This window comes from Henckelia pumila, unplaced genomic scaffold, assembly GCF_033568475.1.
Source record: "Henckelia pumila isolate YLH828 unplaced genomic scaffold, ASM3356847v2 CTG_461:::fragment_3, whole genome shotgun sequence".
Taxonomy (NCBI): Eukaryota; Viridiplantae; Streptophyta; class Magnoliopsida; order Lamiales; family Gesneriaceae; genus Henckelia; species Henckelia pumila.
In genome coordinates this window covers 3,843,218-3,861,353 of record NW_027331831.1, presented here as the reverse complement: position 1 = coordinate 3,861,353, position 18,136 = coordinate 3,843,218, and the positions used below count along the sequence as shown (strand labels likewise).

Genomic DNA, 18,136 nt, shown 5'->3' with positions numbered 1-18,136 from the left:
GCCAATAGAACCTAATTCCCTCCCCATTAGGTTCTAACAAGTGGTATCAGAGCCACCCTTTTCAAAATATTTTCAAAAAGGTTCTTATGGAAAATCTTGCGAGCGACTATGCTCAAGGGCAATCAACAAATCGTCCTTCTCTTTTCAATGACATAAACTACGGATATTGAAAAAATCGAATGTCCCTATATATCCAATCCGTAGACTATGACCTTTGGAAGGTTACTGTGAAAGGTCCCTACATACCTACTAAAGAGGTTGAGGGTGTCAAAATTCCTAAGGGAATGGACGACTTTTCTAAGGAGGATATGAAACTTATATCTCAAAATGCTAAAGCCATGAATATTCTTCATTGTTCCTTAGATATGAACGAATACAATCAGATCTCGATGTTCTCATCCGCTAAAGAGATATGGGATAAGTTGGAGATATGCCATGAAGGGACTAATCAAGTCAAAGAGACAAAGATCGATCTACTCCAACTCAAATACGAAACATTTGAGATGGAAACCAATGAGGATGTTGACACAATGTTTCGAAGTCTTACTCAAATCATCAATGAGTTAGCCCAACTTGGGAAACAATATCCAACCAAACAAGTGTGGAGGAGAGCTCTACGCGCCTTACCCAAGGAGTGGGATGCCAAGAGGACGGCTATCATAGAATCCAACAAAGGCGACACCGCTTCCTATGACCTTGATCAACTCCATGGAACTCTAAAAACCCATGAGTTGGAATTGTCTACAAGAAAGGAAATAAAGAAAGAAGATATCAAGGCAAAGAGGATTGCTCTATCTAGCCAATCTAAAGAAGAAGATGAAGATGATGATATAGCACTCTTTGCAAGAAAATTCAAAAGATTTATGTGAGGAAACAACTTCAAAAATAAGACGGACAAAGAAGTTACCTGCTACAACTGTCAACAACAAGGCCACTATGCAAATGAGTGTCCTCTCAAGAAGAAAGTTGACAAAGGAAAGAAGAAAGCACTCATAGCCACTTGGAGTGATAGCGACGATGACGAGGAGGAAGCAAACATCTGCCTCATGGCTAAAAGTGATGACATCGTCTCCGACGACGATGACGAGGTACCTTCCTATGACGAACTTCTACATGCATATAAAAACATGTTTGATATGGCTAAATCTCTTAGAAAAGAAAATAGAAAGCTCAAACATGAATTAGAGACTAAGGAGCATGAAAACCTAAGATTAAAGGATGACATAGCTCACTTAGAAAAATCTTTTGATAAGTTCAATGTTAGTAGTAATAATTTGAATAATTTACTTAGCATGCAAAAATGTAGTTTTGATAAGGGTGGAATAGGGTACTGTAAGAAATCAATAGACTTTACTAATCTAATTGCTAAAGCAAAAATGAGATCACCCCCTACATGCTCTTATTGTTGTAAAATTGGTCATGCTAGATATAAATGTAGATCCTTGAGATTTCAATATGATCAAAAAAGTTATATGAAATGGAGGCCTAAGAGTACTTAACAACTCATCAGTTGGCATTATGAGATCATGATCTAAGAGAGTTCATCATAGACCGGTTTAAACTGCCTTGACTTGCGACTGGTCTTACTGATGAACGCTGCTCTGTCCAAGAAAATAGGTTTTTAAAGAGGTCATAGCCCTACCTACTACTGGGAGCACTCTTGGAAAGTGGCGATGATGTCGCTATGAGAGACTGAACTCTTAGAAATCTATTTTGTATTTCTTTTTTCTAACTCTGTGGACCCAAAAGAACTAAAAGGTACCAAAATAAATTTTTGCAGGGAAATAGGAAAGCTGTTCTTCCAAGCATATGGTATCTAGACAGTGGATGTTCTAGACATATGACCGGGAACAAAGAGCTACTCCAATCCATCAAACCAAAGGAGAAAGGAACTGTCACATTTGGAGACAACAGCAAAGGAGTTATCGAAGGAATCGGCTTAATAGGTATATCTGAATCCTGCTTGATTGATGATGTACTCCTAGTGAAAGGGCTTAAGCATAACTTACTAAGCATAAGTCAATTGTGCGATAGAGGTTATGAAGTCAAATTCACTCCCCAACACTGCACTATATCACTCACATCTGACAAATCCATAAATTTCAAAGGATATTGTAGTGACCTTGCATGGTATCACCTACTAACTGGCAACTAATAACATGCATTAAACTTAATACAGCAAAATAACTTAACAGAGTAAAACATGCGGAAACAAAACCATAATTTACATATCAGCTTAGTAACATAATCCAGGCTTAAATCTGTAGTGATACAACCAAATCGAAATACTTAAACAGTAAACATTATACAGCTAAAACAAATCCTGCTGTATAAATTCCCCTGAAAAGATCCGGCTCCCTAGTCCTGCCTCGAACTACCGGCTCCGTCCATCCTGTGACCTGCCCCATGGAATAGGGTGTCCAAGATAACAACTAGGACGTGAGCGCTAACGCCCAGTACATAGACATGAGTAAACATATGTATATAATGCATGCAACATGATGACTGGTACAGGGTCATCTGAAAAGTCATGCTCAGAACCGACGCCACATGAGTGCTGCCACCGCGCGGATCAACCTCTGGGTGCAATCACACTCGTCTAGTACACCAGAGTAGACAGATATAAATGCCCCCGCCATCGCGGTACTCTCAGTGACAGACTATTGAGTATAGAGTTGAGCGGCTCTATAGTCAGATATAACAAGGTATAGGCTCAACGCGTATATACACATGACATATGAGTATAGAAAACGGTAAATCATACATCATTCCATATAATAATGCCAAATAAATGCAACATATAAACATGTATACCCGCTGGCAATCTCAGTCAATGTGTACATACCTCTAGGTTAGTTCAAGTATAGTAAGATCCTAGGTTCCAAGCCTATATTCAAAAGTTCACCGTATCACTACATAAATTCTATAAGCCTTAACTAAGCTAATAAGTACTCCCAAAACTTAAATAGATTCCCGGACCATACCTTCGTCCTTAGTTAGCCCTTTGAAGTCGCTAGTCCCGGATGACTATAACCACACCTTGGTTATTCCAGAACCTTTATTATAACCGATAGGGCCCTCAAGTGTATATCTCACACTATATAACTGAAGAAAGAAGCTCGGGAATTCGTATTTAGAAATGAATCTGAGAAGCCCTATTTATAGGCAAAATTCCCGGCCAGGATCGGAACTTCCGATTTTAGGATCGGAGCTTCCGATCCAGCTCACTGCGTGCATGTGTGACACGTCGGGATCGGAACTTCCGATCGGGCGATCGGAGCTTCCGATCTGCTCTACGTTCAACACTTATCAAAACTCGCGGCTGAGTCATCGAGCATTGCTGGCAGCTGGAGATCGGAACGTCCGTTCCAGGATCGGAGCTTCCGATCTCGGTGCTTCCGCTGAGCTTCCAAAGTGGCTAGGATCGGAGCTTCCGATCTGAGTTTGGATCTTCCGATCCGGCCCAAAATCAAAAGCCCATATTCCCTTCCGAAGTCCAATAACACTCCGAAATTACTAACCCTTAATCATGTTTAACATATTATTATCTTAAAATGGAATCTGGGTTACTACATTCTCCCCACCTTTAGATATTTCGTCCGCGAAATAACATCTAAAGACAAAATCAAGATAACAATATGAAACATCAAACCATGTTTTATTACAACAACTGTAATTACATCTTACATGGTAAATCAAAAGTACAAAGCAAACAACTCAGGATATTCCGCTTGCATACGACTCTCAGTTTCCCAAGTTGCTTCTTCAACGCCTCGGCGCTGCCACTGTACCATCACAAGTGGTATAGTCTTGTTCCGAAGAACTTTCTCCTTCCTGTCTAGGATACGGATTGATCGTTCAACAAAAGACAGATCTGGCTCTAGCTGAATATCAGTAGACTGAATCACATGATATTCATCAGCTATGTACTGTCGAAGCAACGACACATGAAAAACATTATGTATACTGGAAAGATTTGGCGGTAACGCCAAACGATATGCAACATCTCCGATCTTTTCCAGTATCTGGAAAGGCCCAATGAAACGAGGAGATAACTTGCCTTTCACGCCGAATCTCATCACCTTTCTGAAAGGTGATACTCGAAGGAACACATATTCACCAGGCTCAAACTGAAGTGGCCTGCGGCGAATATTAGCATAACTGGCTTGTCTATCTTGAGCAACTTTGATCATATGTTTGATCAAATCTACCTTGTCTACAATCTGCTGCACCAATTCAGGACCCTCGACTTGTCGTTCCCCGACTTTATCCCAGAATAACGGAGTACGACACCGTCGACCGTACAATGCCTCGAAAGGTGTCATATCAATACTACGATGATAACTGTTATTATAGGTAAATTCGATCAAAGGTAACTGATCCTGCCAAGATAAGCCAAAATCCATGACAGAAGAACGTAGCATATCCTCCAGCTTACGAATCGTCCGCTCTGACTGCCCGTCAGTCTCCGGATGATATGCAGTGCTCAAACTTAGAGTGGTACTCAACGCCTCCTGAAAACTACCCTAGAAACGTGAGGTAAATCGCGGGTCTCTATCACTGACTATGCTCACTGGAATCCCATGTAATCGCACTATCTCTTGGATATAAAAACGTGTCATGCGATCATAAGAATATTCCCGGTTATAAGGAATAAAGTGTGCTGATTTTGTCAAACGGTCAACAACGACCCAGATAGCATCACACTGACGTGAAGTCATAGGTAAGTGGGTGACAAAATCCATAGTTACGTGCTCCCACTTCCATTCGGGAATCTCAAGATTCTGCAGTAATCCACCTGGTCGTCGATGTTCATCCTTGACCTGTTGACAAACCAAACATCTCGAAACAAATTGATACACACTCCTCTTCATCCCTTTCCACCAAAATCTAGTTCGCAAGTCCTTATACATTTTCATGCTACCAGGATGAACTGATAATCGACTCTTGTGAGCTTGAGAAAGAATATCGTTCCTGAGCTCCGCAACATTAGGTACAACCACTCGATTAGATAGACACAATAAACCATCTGCCTGAAAATGAAATCCAGATGTATTAACTCCATTGGCCAGACGTGCCAAACGCTGAGTCTTAACATCAGATATCTGAGCATCTCTGATCCGAGAATACAATGCTGGCTCAGATAGAATAGTATACAATCGAATCCCATTTCTCCCTTTCTTGTGCTTGAGCGTAAAACTCAATGAACAGCACTCTTGAATCATATGAGATACTTCACTAGTCTGAAGTGCAGAAAGTCTCACCTGCCGACTCAAGGCATCAGCAGTAAGATTAACAGAACCTGGATGATATTTGATTTCACAATCATAATCCTTCAGAAGATCCATCCAGCGTCTCTGTCGCATATTCAACTCCGCCTGAGTGAATAAATACTTCAAACTCTTGTGATCCGTGAATATCTCAAATTTCTCACCATAAAGATAATGCCTCCAAATCTTGAGCGCAAATACAATGGCGGCCAACTCGAGATCACGCACTGGATAGTTAGTCTCATGCGTCTTCAACTGTCGAGAAGCATAGGCAATAACATGTCCATGCTGTGTCAAAACACATCCTAACCCCTGACCAGAGGCATCAGTATAGACAACATAACCTCCTGATCCAGAAGGTAGAGCTAGCACAGGTGCAGTAGTAAGACGTCTACGCAGCTCGTAAAATGACTCCTCACAATTCGAGGACCATATGAAGAAAACATCTTTCCGAGTAAGCTGAGTCAAAGGCCTTGCCAACTGTGCAAAATTCTCGATGAACCGACGGTAATATCCAGCTAGACCCAAGAAACTACGAATCTCAACAACCGTCGTCGGACGAGACCAGTTCAGCACTGCCTCTATCTTACTAGGATCAACAGATATCCCTTCATTAGAAATCACATGACCGAGAAACACTACCCGATCAAGCCAAAATTCACACTTGCTCAATTTCGCATACAGCTGATTATCTCGTAACGTCTGTAAAACAATCCTTAGATGTTGTGCATGCTCATCCTTGTCATGAGAATAGACAAGAATATCATCAATGAAGACGATGACAAATCTATCCAGATACTATCTGATTCATCAGATTAATGAAGACTGCCGGTGCATTCGTTAAACCGAATGACATCACCAGAAATTCATAATGCCCGTATCTGGTCCTGAAAGCAGTCGTAGATATATCTGAGTCTCGTACCACATCTGATGGTAACCAGATCTCAGATCTATCTTGGAGTAAACAGAAGTACCCTGTAGTTGATCGAACATATCATCAATCCGCGGCAAAGGATACTTATTCTTGATGGTGACACGATTCAACTGCCTGTAATCAATACACAATCGCATCGATCCATATTTCTTCTTGACGAACAAAACAGGTGCTCCCTATGGAGAAACACTCGGACGGATATATCCCTTATCAAGCAGATCCTGTAACTGCTGTTTCAATTCCCTCATCTTTGAAGGTGCTAGACAATAAGGTGCTCGGGATATAGGCGTAGTTCCTGGTACTAAATCAATACCAAATTCAACCTCTCGCACCGGAGGAAAACCAGGAATCTCATCAGGGAATACATCAGGAAACTCGCTGACAACCGGTAACTGATCAATACCCGTACTACTCGTGGACATATCAACTGCATAGATGAGGTAGCCCTCCCCACCTGACTCCAAGACATGGCATCGGAGGTCGCGCACCCTCACCATAAAAATACCAGCTATCACCCTCATCCGGATGAAACTGTACCAGACGCAGATAAAAATCCATAGTAGCGTGATACAAAGTCAACATATCTATTCCCAAGATACAATCAAAATCTGTCATCGCTAATATCATCAAATTAGCTGCTAACACATTACCCTCAAACTCCAGAAGGCAACCCATCACTAGACGCTTAGTTACTATCTCTTGCTTCAACGGAGTAGATACAAATAAATCCATATCTACTGATACATAAGGTAATCTATGTCTCTTAACAAAGCGACTAGAAATGAAGGAATGTGATGCTCCAGTATCAATTAATACAAGTGCAGGAATACCACATAACATAAAGGTATCTGCCACCATGTGATCACTTCCCTCTGTAGCCTGCTCCTGAGACAGAGCAAACACCTGCCCTTGAGTCTGGGGATGATAACCAGAAGAACTCTGTGGTGCTGGCTGCTGACGTGGAACAATAGAAGCCTGAGATCCAACCTGTGATCCCAATCCACTAGCAGAACCCATGCGCTGAGGACAATCTCTCCGCAGATGTCCCTGCTGACCGCAAATATAACAAGCACCAGTAGCTCTCCGACATGAAGCTGCAGGATGCTTCCCTCCATAGTGACTACAAAACTCCTCCTTCTTCTTCTTCTTCCCAAAACGGAACATACCTCGTGAACCACGAGATCCAGATGAAGTAGTAGGAGTAGAAGAAGACGTAGGTCCAGATTGCACAACAGATTGAGCTCGAGGCTCAAAAGATCCACTAGACTGTCCTAGCATCATCAACTGTGCCCGCCTGTTGCTAGTCTCCACAAGACGGCAACGGTTCACCAAAGTCTCAAAAGATACCGGGTCATCACAGATGACAACCTGAGAGTAGATATCTTGGTTCAAACCTTGTAGAAAGATATCATACTTCGATGCATCACTCTCATTGATATGAGGACTGAAAGGTAGCAGATCAAGAAATCGTTGCTGATATTGATCAATAGTCATTGATCCTTGCCTCAGAGTAAGCAACTCCATAGATCGTGCTTGGCGAATAGCCGGAGGAAAATACAGTTTCTGGAACTCCCGACAGAAATCCCCCCAAGTCACCTGTCCTCTCTCAGTACTTGCCTGAGCAGCTTTGGCATCCCACCAAAAACGTGCTCGATCCTCTAGAACAAATTCTAGAACTTCCAATTTCTGATCCTCAGTACAATCGAAAGCACGAAAAGTACTCTCGAGTTTAGACATCCAACTCCTCGCCTGTTCAGGATTCTCGCCTCCCACCAAAGGTTTCGGTCCTACTTGCATGAACTTATTGATAGAGTAGCGATGTCTACCCTCATGATGACGATGATGATCATCATGATGGCGGTGACGATGATGATGATGACCACCTCCCTGGCCAACACTACCGTGACTCTCGTCAGCCATATCCTGAAAAGAATTGCACATTAAAATCCCAAATGCGCAAGAATTACTCAAATCTAATTCTAAATCCCAAGTACTAATCCCAAAATCTAAGCATGCTCTGATACCAAAAATGTAGTGACCTTGCATGGTATCACCTAGTAACTGGCAACTAATAGCATGCATTAAACTTAATACAGCAAAATAACTTAACAGAGTAAAACATGCGGAAACAAAACCATAATTTACATATCAGCTTAGTAACATAATCCAGGCTTAAATCTGTAGTGATACAACCAAATCGAAATACTTAAACAGTAAACAACTAAAACAAATCATGCTGTATAAATTCTCCTGAAAAGATCCGGCTCCCTAGTCCTGCCTCGAACTACCGGCTCCGTCCATCCTGCGACCTGTCCCATGGAATAAGGTGTCCAAGATAACAACTAGGACGTGAGCGCTAACGCCCAGTACATAGACATGAGTAAACATATGTATATAATGCATGCAACATGATGACTGGTACAGGGTCATCTAAAAAGTCATGCTCAGAACCGGCGCCACATGAGTGCTGCCACCGCGCGGATCAACCTCTGGGTGCAACCACACTCGTCTAGTACACTAGAATAGACAGACATAAATGCCCCCGCCGTCGCAGTACTCTCAGTGACAGACTATCGAGTATAGAGCTGAGCGGCTCTATAGTCAGGTATAACAAGGTATAGGCTCAACGTGTATATGCACATGACATATGAGTATAGAAAATGGTAAATCATACATCATGCCATATAATAATGCCAAATAAATGCAACATATAAACATGTATACCCGCTGGCAATCTCAGTCAATGTGTATGTACCTCTAGGTTAGTTCAAGTATAGTAAGATCCTAGGTTCCAAGCCTATATTCAAAAGTTCACCGTATCACTACATAAATTCTATAAGCCTTAACTAAGCTAATAAGTACTCCCAAAACTTAAATAGATTCCCGGACCATACCTTCGTCCGTAGTTAGCCCTTTGAAGTCGCTAGTCCCGGATGACTATAACCGCACCTTGGTTATTCCAGAACCTCTATTATAACCGATAGGGCCCTCAAGTGTATATCTCAAACTATATAACTGAAGAAAGAAACTCGGGAATTCGTATTTAGAAATGAATCTGAGAAGCCCTATTTATAGGCAAAATTCCCGGCCAGGATCGGAACTTCCGATTTCAGGATCGGAGCTTCCGATCCAGCTCACTGCGTGCATGTGTGACACGTCGGGATCGGAACTTCCGATCTGGCGATCGGAGCTTCCGATCTGCTCTACGTTCAATACTTGTCAAAACTCGCGACTGAGTCATCGAGCATTGCTGGCAGCTGGAGATCGGAACGTCCGTTCCAGGATCGGAGCTTCCGATCTTGGTGCTTCCGCTGAGCTTCCGAAGTGGCTAGGATCGGAGCTTCCGATCTGAGTTCGGAGCTTCCGATCCGGCCCAAAATCAAAAGTCCATATTCCCTTCCGAAGTCCAATAACACTCCGAAATTACTAACCCTTAATCATGTTTAATATATTATTATCTTAAAATAGAATCTGGGTTACTACAGATATAGAAGTGAAAATGTATACAAGGTTTCTTTAAATAATTTATCTTTATCAAATATCAAAAGCCTTGTATCTTTGAATGTTGATGACAACATTCTTTGGCATAGACGACTAGGTCATGTTGGTCCTAGTACCATAGAAAAACTTTTTAAACTTGATTTAGTTGTTGGTATGCCAAAACTTAATTTAAAATTAGATTCTGTTTGTGATGCATGTTAAATTGGCAAACATACAAGAGAATCTTTTAAAAGCAAAAATTTTGTATCAACTTCTATGCCCCTTGAACTTCTCCATCTAGATCTATGTGGTCCCTCGAGGAACGCTAGCCTAGGAGGGAAGTTTTATGCATTTGTCATTGTGGATGATTTCTCTCGTTTCACATGGACATTGTTTTTAGCCCACAAAAATGATGCCTTTGATTATTTTAAAACTTTTGTCAAACATGTTGAGAATGAGAAAAATCTTTCTATCAAACAGATCCGTAGTGACCACGGAACTGAATTTCAAAATGAGAGTTTTACAATTTTTTGTGAAGAGAAAGGCATTGGTCACAATTTTTCTTGTCCTAGGACTCCTCAACAAAACGGGGTCGTTGAGAGGAAAAATAAGACACTCGTAGAGATTGCGAGGACCATGATATGTGAGCATTCTCTACCAAAATATTTTTGGGCTGAAGCAATGAACACTGCTTGTTACATCATCAATCGTGTATCAATAAGGCCAATACTCAAGAAAACTCCATATGAATTATGGAGAGGGAGAAAGCCTAACATTTCATACTTTCGGGCTTTCGGTTCCAAATGCTATATACATAATAACGGTAAGGACAACCTTGACAAATTTGATGCCAAATCCGACAAAGATATTTTTCTTGGATATTCCACAACAAGTAAGGCTTTTAGAGTTTTTAATAAACGTACTTTACTTGTTGAAGAATCTATGCATGTTGTATTTGATGAATCTATGTCAATAGTCTCTCGCACTAACAATGATGATGTAAAATTACTCAAAGAAGAGATGGCTTCATCAAGTCTAAATGATTTAGATGTTTCTGTTGAGGAAACACCATTTCCGAAGGATTGGACGCTTCACAAAGATCATCCTATGGATCTTATCATTGGAAGTCCTTCGAAGGGAGTAACCACTCGCTCTTCAATTAATAATATTTGCAATCATCTTGCTTTTGTTTCACATGTTGAACCTAAGTGCATTAATGATGCTTTATTAGATGATTCTTGGATTATTGCTATGCAAGATGAATTGAATGAGTTTAAACGTAATGATGTTTGGAATCTTGTTCCTAGGCCGCATGATAGATCTATTATTGGCACTAAATGGGTTTATAGGAATAAACTTGATGAGCATGGCACTATTACTAGAAATAAAGCTAGGCTTGTAGCGAAAGGTTATAGTCAAGAAGAAGGCATTGATTATGATGAGACATATGCGCCTGTTGCTAGACTAGAATCCATTCGCATGCTACTTGCTTTTGCTTGCTCTAGAAATTTTAAGTTATTTCAAATGGATGTTAAGAGTGCTTTCCTGAATGGTGAATTGAAAGAAGAAGTTTATATTGAACAACCTGATGGCTTTGTTGATGTTTTACTGCCTGATCATGTGTATAGATTAAACAAAGCTTTGTATGAATTGAAACAAGCTCCTAGAGCTTGGTATGATAAACTGTCTACTTTCTTGCTTTCAAATGGTTTTTCGAGGAAAGATCAACATTACTTTATTCACCAAGAATGTCAAAAATAATCTTTTTATTGTGCAAATTTATGTTGATGATATAATATTTAGTTCTACTGACGAAACTCTCTGTCAAGATTTCTCCAAGCTTATGCAGGAACACTTTGAGATGAGCATGATGGGGGAACTTAACTATTTCCTCAGATTGCAAATCAAACAGTGCAAGGATGAGTTCTTTGTGAATCAAAGCAAATACATCAAGGAAATTCTAAAGAAGTTTGGGATGAAGAACACAAAATCATCATCCACACGGATGAGCACAGCAATCAGACTCGACAAGGATGAAAATGGTAAAACTGTAGATCAATCTTCCTTTCGTAGTATGATTGGCTCCTTACTTTATGCTACTGCTAGTAGACCTGACATTATGTTTAGTGTTTGCTTGTGTACACGATTTCAATCATGTCCAAAGGAATCACATTTGTTCGCCTTAAAACGCATTTTCAAATATCTTTCAAATACTCCAAATCTCGGCTTGTGGTATTCGAAAAATTCTTTCTTTGATTTAATAGCTTACTGTGATGCCGACTTTGGTGGATATAAGGTGGACAGGAAAAGCACTAGTGGAACCTGTTTCTTTTTAGGAAATTGTTTAGTTTCTTGGTTTTCAAAGAAACAAAATTGTGTTGCGTTGTCAACGACCGAAGCCGAATATATGGCTGCCAGTAGTTGTTGTGCGCAAATTCTTTGGATGAAGCATCAATTGCTTGACTATGGTGTATCTTTTTCAAAAATCCTTATTTTCTATGACAACACTAGCGCGATTTGTCTTACAAAGAATCTGATTCAACATTCGCGTACCAAACATATTAACATTCGTCATCATTTTATTCGTGACCACATCGAACGAAATGAAGTTGAACTTCAATATGTTGACACGTCAAATCAAATTGCTGATATTTTTACTAAACCACTAGATGAAAATACTTTTATTCGTTTGCGTGGTGAACTTGGCATGATTGAGTTGTAATCGCTTGTAGACATAAGTTAAAATTAATGTCATATTAAGGGAGAGCTTAATATTAAAATTCGAGCAAATTAATGTTGGATAATACAAATTAATTGTATTTTTCAATATTATAAAGCTCACATTTTTATATGATTTATCTGTTTAAGAATTAATTTGCAAAATTTAAAATTAAAGAGTCAAAAATCGCATTTTTACCTCAGGTGGATCGGAACCACCGATTCTGGATCGGAACCTCCGATCCCTATCCCGCCATTTCCTATTCTACGCGGTAATTTTTTCCTCCAAAACATAGATCGGAACCTCCGATCACAAATCAGAACCTCCGATCCACATCTTATCTGGCTTTTTGAATTATTTTCACCGCCTTAAAATTAATTACCGCTTCAGGATCGGAACGTCCGAAGAACGTTCGGAGCTTCCGATCGACACGTGTCTTGATTTAAGTCGACCGCACGATCGGAACGTCCAATCGCAGATCGGAGCTTCCGATCGATTCCGTCCCTATAAATATCAGATCGCTCATTCCGATTTTTCACACCTAGAAATCATCTTCTTTTCTCCCTTTAATCCGATCCAAACCTCTCTAAATGGCATCCAAACGCCGTCGTGCTTTAGCCACTACAAGCCAAGCCCAATCCCATGATCTGACCCAACCTGCTATCTCTAGGCCCATTCCCGAAGACTATCAGGACCGTACTATTCATCCTGGTCGTATCTTAGATTCCACCTATTTGGCCCAGTCTCTTCTCCTTCTGTTGGACCTTATCAAGGCTCAACAGTGGGAATCTTTCTTTCTTCCATCTGTCCCTGACTCCATCTACATTTCTCTCATTCACGAGTTTTATGCCAATCTTGAACTCGAATTAGGTCATGGTGAGGTCACCATTGCCACGATTGTTCAAGGCAGGCATATTCGTTTTTCTTCTGCTGATTTGTCCTCCTGGTTTGATCTTCCCAGGAATGGACCCGGTGAATACTTCTCGCAAAACTGGCCTCAAAATGATCCTACTTTTGATCGCGAGTTGTTACTTTCTACCATTCTTGGTCGTCCAGCTATTGCTGCTGATGATCGTATCCACCTCAAGAGTCTTTGTCTTGATTTTCAAATCATTCAAAAACTCATTACCACTTCTATCGTTCCTCGCAGTGGAGACCTCTCCACTTGCAAATATTTAGATTTATACATTCTATTTCATATCATTTCATCTCGACCTTTTAACCTTCCGCGCCTTGTTATGCCGACTATGCATCACACGGCAAAGACGGTGAAAAAGGTTTCTTTTCCTTATGCCCGGTTTATCAACCGGATTTTGAGTCATTTCGATGTTGAATTTGAGGGGATACCTTCTATTGAAATCCCACCAAGTCACATCTTTAACCATCAGTCTATCACCAGGATGTATTTATCCTGGAATCCTGTGTACTCTCGATGGGTTGAAGATCGAGGAAGAGTATTTTCTAGATTTTTACCTATTTCTGCCTTTCATTTACCATATTCCTCTCTTCCCCACTCTATCCAAATCAAAGGTTTTCCGACTGGTCCTCCTAACTCTGATATTCCATCATCTTCCGGTTTTGAGGCTTTTGCGGCCAACCTTGAAGATGTTCCTTTCCAAACTCCTGAGGTCCCTGCAACCCCAGCAAACCAATTCCCTAGCGACCGTCTATTCGAGACACTTCATCGTATAGAGACGAGCATGCACACTCACTTTTCCGAGTTGACTGCTAGAGTTGCTTCTTTGGAGACCCGATTTGATGAGTTCACCTCTCGCTATCCTCCGCCGACTCGCGATGATGACTCTTAGATTTTTATTTTGCATTTTAAGTTGTATTTGGTCTTATGTAAAATTTAAATTCTATTGGAATAAAATAGTTTATATTCATTCTCTTTTATTCACTTATTATTACTTTTTGCTTATCACAAAAAGGGGGAGAATTAATTGGTTAATCAGTTAAATTGAGTAAAAATTATTTATTTGTTAAAAACTTTGTTGCTTATTTTAGAAGGAGTTTTTAAAAGAAATTTAAATACTTATATGCTTTTTACTGTCTATTTTTATTTTCTATTTTTAACCAAGTTTTGTGATCATCAAAAAGGGGGAGATTGTTACGCCTTAAACGCATATAAATCTCGATTGTGAGATTAATGTTTTTAATGCATTAACAAGGTCCTTTTGTCTATGTTTTGATGATTAACAAAACTAGGTTAAAATGTTACTAATGTTTACAATGAGCTTATTACAGAGTTAAAATTTTCAAGGCTCAATTGCGTACAAGTTTATTCAAGATCAGAAACAAATTTCAAAGACTTATACTGCTACGAGTTCGGAAGCTCCGATTGGAGTTCGGAACCTCTGATCAGGATCAGAAGGACCTTCGGAAGCTAAGGGACGATCGGACGTTCCGATCAAGGTTCGGAAGCTCCGATCTATTTTCAAAGAATTTTATATTGTTCGGAAGCAGAACGGAAGCTAGAAGTGACGAGATCGGAAGCACCGATCATAGATCGGAAGTTCCAATCTGCAACGGCGGCCTGATAATCTTGTTCGGAAGACTTTTGCCCGACAACATATTTAATGCGCCGATCAGAAGCTCCGAAGTGGGATCGGAAGTTCCGATCCTGTACAAACCGCGTGACTCAGAATTCAAATTTCGGAAGCTCCGATGCTAGGAACGGAAGTTCAGATCGATGCCGAATTTTCAGCTATAAATAGAGGCATTCCGAGACCATTTCAAGCATCCCAACATCTTCAAGTCTCTCAATCCTCTTAAGCATTATTTGAGCTATTTGTTGAGCAATTTGTAGCCCCTTTGACCTTTCAAAATATATTCATATATCGAGTTGTATCCGGGGTTGTGAAAATCGTTGGTGTAAACACTTGAGTGTGAAGCCAAGTGTTGTGAGTGTTGTGGCTATCCTTGAAGCCCTTACGGCCAAGTGTTGAGTTGTATCGGCGCGGTGATCGTGTCAAGTTGTAAGGCTATCTTGGAGCCATCAAAGCCAATTCGTTCGAAGTGCTAGTGGATCCTTGGTTAATCGATCTTAACCAAGAAGGGGAGACGTAGACGATTTATCGTCGAACTTTCATAAACATCTCTTATCCCTTTTACTGCTTTATTTACATTACGCATTTATTTACCGCACTTATTATTAATTGTTTTAAGTCTTCCGCTTGCGTATTTGCATAATCGCTTTAAATTGCTAAAGTTGCCAATAGAACCTAAATCCCCCCATTTGGTTCTAACATATATCATATACTATATATAATATACTATTATCGATCCTTTTATGATCGATAAAAAAGATAAAAAAAAAAAAATGAAAGTAACTACAAGTTAAAAGAAAAAAATGAAAACAAGTCAGACAGTCAGGTTGGTAGAACAACCAAGTCGGCCAGATAGTCAGGTCGGCACATCATGCCCCTGAGATGATTAACCCTCACCAGATTATCTCGTCACCATCGACCTGTAGGACGAGTTTGTTCGCATTAGGAAAGACTCAACCTTCCATCTTTAGGGAAAGAACTAAGCGGGATCCCCGCCGAGATTCACGGGATCATGATCCCTGTGAGGAAGGATTTTCGTTAAGAAAATATGGCATCAAATCTGGTGACCTTCCCTAAAAATACCAAGATTGATCATTTTATTGGATTCACTCAATTTCTCTCATTCACACACAACACTCACTGTAATCTCTCTATCTAAATATCTGATTTAAACGTCGAAAAAAATATATCAAAAACAGCTCCCAACAGTTTGCTCGTCGATCACCTTTTCCAACAATATCAATTATAAATTATAAATAAGCATTGTAGTCAATACGAAATCTACACCAGCAATTTTGGAATTAAATCTTGATAACGTATTTTTAAATATTACAAATATCGGTTCGATCCATAGTCCATACGTGGTATTTAGGTCGAGATATCTGAGAGGCATTTACCGAGAATGTTATTTTGAGCCAGTACGGTTTTATTTGTTCCCAAAAATGGGTACCCGAAATTCTTCACCGGGTCAAGAGGATGCCAAACCGGAGACCCGCCGCTACCTCGCCGCAGCGGTTTATTTTCTCGAGCATCGGAGCTTCGCCGACTGCCAGTCGTACGCCTTACGCGCGAAGGAATCGGAACCGACTCACTCCGGCCCCACCAAAATCCTCTCCATAGCTTCCGTTCTCTCCGTCCCCAAAATCACACCTACACTTCCCGATTACTACACCATTTTCAATCTACCTCGCTTCGAGTCCGACACTGACCAAATTGGGTCCAGCTTCAAAACCCTAACGTCCATTTTGGACCCGAATGTGAACCCGTACCCGAATTCTTCCGAAGCTTATGAGGCTGTTCTCAAAGGGTGGTCCGTGCTATCTAACCCTTTGGAAAAGGCTCGATTCGATGGAGAGTTGATGAGGAATTTGAGTGGCTGTCCGTCAGAAAATGGCGGTGATGCGTTTTGGACAGTGTGCCCTTACTGCTACTACGTGTACCAGTATGAAAGGGTTTTTGAGGACTGCTGTTTGAGGTGCACGAATGGGAGCTGTGGAAGAGGGTTTCACGCGGTGGCGGTTGGAGCGCCACCAGCGGAGCTGATTGAAAAGGGGCATTACTGGTGTCCGGGGTTTATGCCACTAGAGTTGCGTAAAACCAATGGGGATGTAAATGGAGAAGTTCTGTGGTTACCATTTGGGTACACGATTCCAGGAAGCAATGTTAAAGATAAATGTAATACCGAGGGAACTTGGGGTACTGCTTATGAAGCTAAAGAAGTCGAAGATAATAATGAATTTCAACATCCTGGTCGAGGTAAAAAGAAGAGATCTGTAGGTGAAGCTAGTAGTAGTGGGTTCATGAGTAAATGTATGGATACCGAGGCTGAAAAACCCGAAAGTCGTGGCCGTAGGTCCACGGAGAATGGTGTGAAGGAGACCGGGCGTAGGAGAAAATCTGTGGCATTGATTTCAAAGAAGTTGATGGGGAGAGGCAATAGAATTGATAGGAATGTTACGCATACCATGAATGATGTTGGGGCAGAGAGGGATTTAAATGTGAATGGGAATGAGGATTCCAAGTTTGCTTTCGGAGGCTCGACGAATAAGGATGATGGAGGTGGAGTGGAGTTTTTCGAAGGGGATGATGATGTGTTGGTTGGTATACAGAGTGCTTTTGCTTTCGGAATTGGAGAGGACTTGTGAGCCTGTTCTGGAATCGATTTAACAGACTGTGGATTTGTGTAGTTTTGTTTAGATGGTTCGAAATGGTAGGACAGTTGGAGCAGTGAAGGCTTGCTGCTTCTTGGTAGAAGAATATTGTTTATTCGGGTTTACCTTGTCTATGAAGAAGTTAACACGTTATCAGTCTTTCTTGCTTAATCTGGTTGTCGAATTTTGTTTATATAGTTACAGCTCTTCTGAATATGAATGAGAGAATTATGTCTTTCCATCTCCATGAGTTGTTGATCCTAGCGTGCTCTTCCTCCTTTTTCTTGCTCAATTGTGTTTAGGCTTATGTTAATTACTGCTTGAAAGTGTAAATGAACATGCTTGCGAATTGGAACTTGTTGAATACAGGCCCTCAAGGAATCAAGCTCGCCATCGAGAACGCCAGCCTCTGGCTCTGCCTCTTAACCGGTGATGCTATCTATCATTGAGTTCAGCAGTATGTTTCAACTGGCCTTATGTTTCGTTGGAGTCCCCAATATCCAGAAAGCTAATGATTTGTTGTTGGTTCACTT

General features: G+C 40.7%; 1 protein-coding gene across 1 annotated transcript; it reads left to right on the top strand.

Annotated features, from left to right (window-relative positions):
- The first annotated feature begins 16,340 nt into the window (after window positions 1-16,340).
- LOC140871630 (uncharacterized) lies at window positions 16,341-17,844 on the top strand. Its single transcript, XM_073274231.1, has one exon. The coding sequence runs from the start codon at window positions 16,395-16,397 to the stop codon at window positions 17,595-17,597; it is 1,203 nt and encodes a 400-aa protein (XP_073130332.1). The 5' UTR covers window positions 16,341-16,394; the 3' UTR covers window positions 17,598-17,844.
- Window positions 17,845-18,136: the final 292 nt, after the last annotated feature.